The sequence below is a fragment of the Garra rufa genome, chromosome 10 (assembly GCF_049309525.1).
Source record: "Garra rufa chromosome 10, GarRuf1.0, whole genome shotgun sequence".
In the NCBI taxonomy this organism is placed as follows: domain Eukaryota; kingdom Metazoa; phylum Chordata; class Actinopteri; order Cypriniformes; family Cyprinidae; genus Garra; species Garra rufa.
The window spans coordinates 564273-573018 of NC_133370.1; the positions used below are offsets into that span (position 1 = coordinate 564273).

General features: G+C 31.4%; 1 protein-coding gene across 1 annotated transcript in view; it reads right to left on the bottom strand.

Annotated features, from left to right (window-relative positions):
• The window catches only part of LOC141343773 (receptor-type tyrosine-protein phosphatase mu-like), a 107517-nt gene that overhangs the window by 8924 nt on the left and 89847 nt on the right, over positions 1–8746 (bottom strand). The window contains exons 14-15 of the mRNA XM_073848416.1: positions 7786–7860; positions 6081–6107 (exon numbers count right to left, since the gene is read on the bottom strand). Of these exons, the coding sequence (XP_073704517.1) occupies positions 6081–6107; positions 7786–7860 (102 nt within the window). The remainder of the gene's footprint in view (positions 1–6080; positions 6108–7785; positions 7861–8746) is intronic.

Sequence of the window (8746 nt, forward strand, 5' to 3'; positions counted from 1 at the left end):
TGTTTTTTAGAAATAAATTTTTGTATAAATCAGTGTGAATGATATATGAAGAATTGTCTAAATAGGAATAAAACTGTAAGTTTTGGTCTATGTAAGTGCTGCTGAAGTGAAGATGAAATGCATTGCCTTCAGAAATGAGCATTTTTACTATGTTTTTAGGAGTAAAATGACATATAAATCAGTTATGAATGATATAATAAACAAACCCCTCAGTAAAAACCCTCAGAATATAGAGAGAAATAAAACTCTTAAGTTTTGGTGTATGTAAATGATACTGAAGTGGAGAAACAAACTGACTGGCTTTATAAAAATATGCGTTTTTACCATGTTTTTAGAATTAAAATGTTGTAAAAATCAGTGTGAATGAAATATGAACAAACCCCTCAGTAAAAACCTTCAGAATATAGAGAGGAATAAAACTGTAGGTTTTGGTGTATGTAAGTCCTACTGAAGTGGAGAAACAAACTGACTGGTTTTATAAAAATATGCGTTTTTACCAGGTTTTTAGGTTTAAAATGTTATATAAATCCAAGTGAATGATATATGAACAAACCCCTCAGTAAAAACCTTCAGAATATAGAGAGGAATAAAACTGTAAGTTTTGGTGAATGTAAGTGCTGGTGAAGTGAAAATAAAACTCATTGCCTTCAAAAAATTTGCATTTTTACTAGGTTTTTAGGAGTAAAATGACGTATAAATCAGTTTTGAATGATATATGAACAAACCCTTCAGTAAAAACCCTCAGAATATTGAGAGGAATAAAACTGTAAGTTTTGGTGAATGTAAGTGCTGGTGAAGTGAAAATAAAACTCATTGCCTTCAAAAAATTAGCATTTTTACTATGCTTTTAGGAGTAAAATGACGTATAAATCAGTTCTGAATGATATATGAACAAACCCCTTAGTAAAAACCCTCAGAAGATAGAGAGGAATAAACCTCTAAGTTTTGGTGTATGTAAGTCCTATTGAAGTGGAGAAACAAACTGACTGGTTTTATAAAAATATGCGTTTTTACCAGGTTTTTAGGTTTAAAACGTTATATAAATCCATGTGAATGATATATGAACAAACCCCTAAGTAAAAACCTTCAGAATATAGAGAGGAATAAAACTGTAAGTTTTGGTGAATGTAAGTGCTGGTGAAGTGAAAATAAAACTCATTGCCTTCAAAAAATTTGCATTTTTACTAGGTTTTTAGGAGTAAAATGACGTATAAATCAGTTTTGAATGATATATGAACAAACCCTTCAGTAAAAACCCTCAGAATATTGAGAGGAATAAAACTGTAAGTTTTGGTGAATGTAAGTGCTGGTGAAGTGAAAATAAAACTCATTGCCTTCAAAAAATTAGCATTTTTACTATGCTTTTAGGAGTAAAATGACGTATAAATCAGTTCTGAATGATATATGAACAAACCCCTTAGTAAAAACCCTCAGAAGATAGAGAGGAATAAACCTCTAAGTTTTGGTGTATGTAAGTCCTATTGAAGTGGAGAAACAAACTGACTGGTTTTATAAAAATATGCGTTTTTACCAGGTTTTTAGGTTTAAAACGTTATATAAATCCATGTGAATGATATATGAACAAACCCCTAAGTAAAAACCTTCAGAATATAGAGAGGAATAAAACTGTAAGTTTTGGTGAATGTAAGTGCTGGTGAAGTGGAGATAAAACTCATTGCCTTAAAAAATATCATTTTTACTATATTTTTAGGATTAAAATGTTGTAAAAATCAGTGTAAATGATATATGAATAAACCCCTCAGTAAAAACCTTCAGAAAATAGAGAGCAATAAGCCTCTAAGTTTTGGTGTATGTAAGTGCTGCTAAAGTGGAGATAAAACTCATTGCCTAAAAAAAATAGCATTTTTACTATGTTTTTAGAAGTAAAATGACGTATAAATCAATTGTGAATGATATATGAACAACCCCCTAAGTAAAAACCTTCAGAATATAGAGAGGAATAAACCTCTAAGTTTTGGTGTATGTAAGTGCTGCTAAAGTGGAGATAAAAATGTTTAAAGATATATTGGAATTGAATAAGTGCATTAAAATAAACACTTAAATGTGCATTTTGGATGTTTTCTTTTCACTATTCTGAATGAAGACATGTTTTTCAAACTTGACCAGTGCAATGTTCCACCTGTAGTGTCTTTGCCTTAATTGCCTGTATTTTTCCAGTTAATTAATCAGTGTAAAAGAAAGCGCTTGATTGGTTTCCCATTCATTGGCGATGGATGGTCATGACACGACGTTGCAGGAAGGGTGGATGAGTGGATGTGGAGGGAGGGATCGATTGACTGCCCCGCTCGTTCATTCCTTTGTGAAATATCACGTGATTCTTCCTCTATAACTTCAAAGAAACATGGCTAGAATTGGTCTGTGTGCCTGTTTCGCCCTGATCTGAGATCTGCCATGAGGCGTGGGTGCTGTCAATCAACAGCAAAGCATGAGCAGATGATCGGACGTGTGATGACGGATGTTCAAAGCCACATGTTCCAAAGCACAACAAGCCATAGCAAAGAGAGCAGAAACACGATGTAGACGCACACGGGAGGAGGATGATGATGATAATGAGGATGCGGTGGATGAGTGATGCTGTAACGCGCCAATGGAGGGAGGAGGGCGTGACTCTAGTGAAACACACAATCTCTGTCACGCTGATGAACTTACCATTAATGGGGACTTTTTAAGCAGATACATTAGAGGTTAAACGAGAGAAGAGAGAGACAGAGAGAGCGAGAGACAGCCAGAGAGAAGAGAGAAAAAGAGAGAGGAGACAGGGTATAAGCAACAATTACACCAAAGAGAACTAGCAGAGCTCTGATCAGTCGCAGGGCGTTCGGGGATCCGGGTGTTATGGGACTCAAATCACAATGAAGGAGAAAAATGAGTTTCAAAACAAAAGAAGAAATGCAAATAAAACTGGTCAGATGAACATTGCAATCGCTTCATGGAGATCTACAGAGCAGCGGCCTCACACGGCTGATCGAGTGTGCTGAGGAGGTCAAAGGTCACGCGGGGGCCAATCAGACTCGTCATCTGTCAAACTACATGACCTCATCCTCAAAAATGATCAACAAAAATACAGCTTCAATGAGGAGAAACACGAACGGTACAGAACTCAATGTGTTTTGTGCAGACATTTATGCATTTCATTAGAATTTAAAATTAAAATAATTAAAAAATATAATAAAATAAGTAACTGCAAAAAAAAAAAAAATACTAGTATTGTTATAACTTGTAAAAACAGAAAAATAATAAATGTATTAATTTATAAATGTAAAAAAATAAATTAATAAAGTCAAATATTAAAAATATAAAAACTAAAATATATTAAATGAAATAAATTATAAACGAAAATGCTCATAAATAAACAAAAACAAATAAATATTATATATAAAAAATTTTAATACAAAAATATAATTCTACATTAAAATATAGCAAATGAATAAATCATTATCACAAAAGAAAAATGTCTAAATAATATTAAAACATTCTAAAACAAAATATAATAAATACATTAAATTATACATTTAAATAATAATAAATAGTGAAATAAGCTATGAATTAAAACTATAATAAACATGGAAAAAATTTATTAAATGATCAACTAAAATAATAATTAAAATTAAAAAAATCTAAATAAACAAAAATATAACAAAAATAATTATAAAAAAATGGTAAAAATAGACAAATATTATAAATGTAACAAGTACATAAATAAATAGCAGTGCTTGATTTGAAGACTTTTGCACAATAAACACTTGATGTCCAGAGTCAAATCTACATCCTTAGGCATAAGCGGTTGAGAAGTGCTGAAGCAGCAGCTGAGCTGATTGTGCTTCTGCTCGTGTTGAACATCATCATCATCTTCGCTGCTCCATAAACCCTCGTGTGCCTGAGGTGAAGCTTTCCTGTTTTCCCCCCGTTTTATTGTGTAATGTAAACCTGTTCCCGCTCGAGCGATCGTTTACACGTGCCGTTAGCCGAGAGTCATTCATATTTAATACGGCGCTCTGAGCTCTTATTTTTCATCACATTATGTTTCAATTAAATTCTCAGGCCTCGCGAGGGCCGACTCTGGGGTACGGAGCGCTTTAGATAAATCGGGGGTAGAGGTGCCGCGAAAATGAGACAAAACCTGCTTTATTATTCCATTTTATCATAGAATAAACCAATAAACAGCCACAAAATAAGAAAAAGAAAAACAAGTAGGTCAGAAAGAGCCGCTAAAGGCAGGAGAAACATTAGAGAGAATAGCAGAGAAGCAAAGAAACACTGGAGTGGATGTAGAGAACGAGACGAAAACGCTGATCCGGCCGTCCTTCTCCGAAAACTACAAAAAACATCCCCAGGGGCAAATCGACACCGGTAAAACTGTCTCTGCATTTACACAGTACACACCGCATCAGCCGAACCACACGGACCTGAAGAGCCGCAGAGCGATGCATTCACATTTATGTTTACATTCATTGCATTGATCATTTTAGCAATTCTTTAGTTCTAATGCAACACCATCATCATCAGACCTAGTTTAATAAACCCTAAAACTGCTGAACTTTGTTTTTAATGCTGCTTTCCTCATTAGTATATGGAAGCCTGTTTCTGCCACTGAATAAAAATGAAAAAGACTATTGTGACTTTATATCTCGCAATTCTAACGTTATAACTTGCAATTGTGTGATACAAAGTCGCAATTGCAAGAAAAAAAGAATTGTGAGAAAAGAGGAGAAAAGATTTTTTTCACAGAATTGTGAGATATAAAATTGCAATTGTGAGTTATAAAATCCAATTTATATAATATTTTATATAATTTATATAACATCTCACAATTCAGTCAGAATTGCGAATTCTGAGAAAGAATTTCAAGATATAAACTCACATTTCTGAGAAAAAAAGTCTTTGTCTCTTGCAAAACTTTATAACTTGCAATTGCGAGTTTATATTTCACAATTCTGAGAAAAAAAAGTAAAAATTGTGTGACAAAAAGTTGCAACTACCTTTTTGTTTTTAATTCAGTGGCGGAAACTGGCTTCCATATCAGTATCCTGGTGTTCACAGAAACTGCTTTCATTAAAAAAAAAAAAAAAAAGACTTCTGGATTATGCATTTTGTTTAACATTTTAATTTAGTTACATTTATTTTAATTTTTTAATTATTGTATTATCAAACAATATTTATTATTAAATTATAAATTATAATTAATTCATAGACCATTATTATAAGTTATTTTATATTACTTTAAATTAAATTATATTTTAAACTGAATGAATTAAAATTTAATTTATTATTACTTTATTAAAATAACATCTGTTATTAAATTATTACTGCATTATTTTACTTTATTAATACATTTTTTTAATATTAATAAAATACTTAACATCACTTAATACTTCACTTAAAATGATTAATTTGAATTATTTATAAATTATTGTAAATTGAACTAATTTAAAACTGATATTATGATTAAAACTATTAAAACAAAAAATTATTAAAATATGCATTATTAAATTATTAATGCATTATTTTACTCCTGTATTTAAGTTAAAATAATAATTAATAATAACATGTATTATAATAGTTCACTTAATATTTAAATTGTTAAATTATTTAAATTTTAATTAAATTTTAAATGGAATGAATTAAGCTTAAATAAATATTTTAAATGTATGTATACATTACTATTATGAATAAATAAATAAATAAATAAATCACCTTCTATAATGGTTTATTTAATTCAATTTTGGATGCTTTTTTCCGATTTTTTCCAACTTCAAAGATGTAATTTGCTTGAATTCAGGGGACAGATTCACTATCATCACTGCTCATGTGTGTTGAATGTGCAGCTACAGCATCATCCATCCACTCCTCCACATCCAGTCCACATGTCTGTCCATGCAAATGAGATGTCAGACAGGAAGTGACATCACCGGCACGAGGCGCGATGCGGATGGGATGGAGTGAAGCCAAAGGAAGAGAAGCGACAGACAGACAGACGGACGAACGGGTGTGCAGATGAGAAGCTGTAAAACAACCCAAATCAAACAAACATGATGTGGAGAAACACAAACGCAGCTTACCTAAGATCGCGGTGGGAACAAACGGGTCTGGAGGAGGTTGAAACAGCAGAAACATAGAAACACAGAGAGAAGAGAAACACACAAATCATCAGTCTGTCGGAAGGAACAGGTTTGACCGTCACGTATTACAGCAGATCTCAAAGCACTCTTTTCAAACTCAAATTAAGCAAGATATTCAAGATATTTCCTTCAGCATTTCAGTTATTATTATTCATTGATGCACTCAGTTATTTAAAGTCATAGTGGAGCGCCATGGAGGTCATAAACAGTATTTCTACTACACCTATGATAAAGAAGCTTGTTTAAACCTTTTCATACAAAAACTTTGAAACAATCAGAAGCTATAGCTGTCAAGAGCAAATTAATTAATTATTTTTTTTGTATTGTTTAGCATTTTAATTAAGTTACATTCATTATTATTGTTTTTAAATAATAATATTAATCTATTAAAATTTTTATTAAATTACTAATATATTATTTCACTTTATTAATAGATACACTGCCGCTCAAAAGTTTGGGATCAGTAATATTTTTAATGTTTTTTTAACGTTTCTTATGCTCATCAAGGCTGTATTTATTTAATCAAAAATACGGAAAAAAACTGTAATATTGTGAAATATTATTTCAATTTAAAATAACTGTTTTATATATGAATATAGTTTAAAATATAAAGTATTCTTTTGATACGATTCTTCAGAAATCGTTCTAATATGCTGATTTATTATCAATGTTAAAAACAGTTGTGCTTCTTAATTATTTTTTGTAACCTGTGATACTTTTTTTCAGGATTCTTTGATCAATAAAGGTTAAAAAGAACAGCATGTAAAATAGAAAGGTTTTCTAAGAAAAAAAGTTTTTCTTTCCAAGAAAAAAAAAAAAACTTTTATCCACCAAGGATATGTTAAATTTATTTTTAAAAAGTGACAGCATAGATTTACATTGTTAGAAAAGATTTATATTTTAAATAAATGCTGTTTTTTTTAACTTGTTATTCATCAAAGAATCCTGAAAAAAGAATCACAGGTTCCAAAAAATATTGTTTCCAACATTGATAATTCTAATAATAAATCAGCATATTAGAATGATTTCTGAAGGATCGCGTGACACTTAAGACTTCAGTAACAGCTGAAAAACCAGCTTTGCATCACATGAATCAATTATATTTTAAAGTATATTAAAATAAAAAAAACATTTTATATTGTAATAACATTTTGCAATTTTACAGTTTTTCAGTATTTTTAATCAAATAAATGCAGCCTTGATGAGCAGAAGAGACTTTATTAAAAACATTACAAGTCTCACTGATCCCAAACTTTTGAAATTTTATATTTAGATTTTATTACAAGTCATTTAATACTACTGCTACCATTACTACTAAATATTGCACGTAATATCAGAAAAAAACTAAAGGGAAATTATGTTTCTTTTCTGACTACATTTGCAAATATTTGTTCTTGTTTAAATCATAAACTCGCTTCATTTTGATAAAATCCTAAAAAAAAAAAAAAAAACAAGACTTCTTATCTGGTGTCATTTTGCTACTCTAGTAAATTTAGGAGTCTTTATAATGAACAACAAGATGAAAACACTGAGGAAGAGCATGAGTTTTGCAGTTTGTAGACTGAGCTCAGAGGTTTTCAGATTGTGATAAATGAGTCCAAGCGTGTTTCTGGCGGACGGACACGCGTGTGGAGTGTGTGGTTACCTGGGTAATACGTGTTTGGGATGCTGCTGCTCAGCGTGTTCGTCTTCACCGTCAGAGAACATGGAGAAGATCCAGCTTCACAGAGACAAACAGGACAGAAAAACAACATTAAAACTCACATTAGTAACACTCAAACTAAACATTTCTGTCAACTTAAAAAAAAAAAAAAGTTGAAAACATAAAAAAAAAAAATATTTTAAATATTATTAATAAATAAGTAAGATAATCAAAAATGAAAACATTACTAAACAGAGATGAATTGAAAGTAAAACTGAAATCAAATAAATACAAATTCTTAAAATAGTACCAAAAACTAATACAAATGACAAAAGCACATGACAAAGTTACTAAAACTGAAACTATACAAATAAAACCCTATTTAAAATATAAATAAAAATATTTATGTAAATGATACTAAAGTAACACTGGGCACACATCTCCATGTGTTGTCCAACTGTCATGTCAATCATGTTACAATGCAAAACATATTAATGCTCTTAATCTTTAAAGGGGCTTAAATTGTCCTTGTATATCTGTGGATGGTGCGATGGATGCGCAGACGCAGCAGCAGCTGTCAGATGCACGTGTTCCTCCTGTAAAGCCGCAGCAGAGACGGTGATCTGAGGACGTGTCTGCAGGACAGCATGCGTCTGCGCATCTGCGTATGCGATTAAAGCGCTCTCTCAGTTGGAGCCGTCAGGGGCATTTGTAAGGATGAGTGTTTGCGACAGCTGCTTTGTCACAATGAGTGTGTGTGATTATCACACACGACTCTAAATCACACATCAGATTCACAAAACACCGACTGAAATTATACAAGCCTCTGGAATACACACGCAGAAGACATTTCTACTCACCAAGGCTGCATTTATTTGATCAAAAGAACAGTAAAATGTGTAAAATTAGAATTTAAAACAGCTGTTTTCTATGTGAATATCTGTTAAAATGTGATTGATTTCTG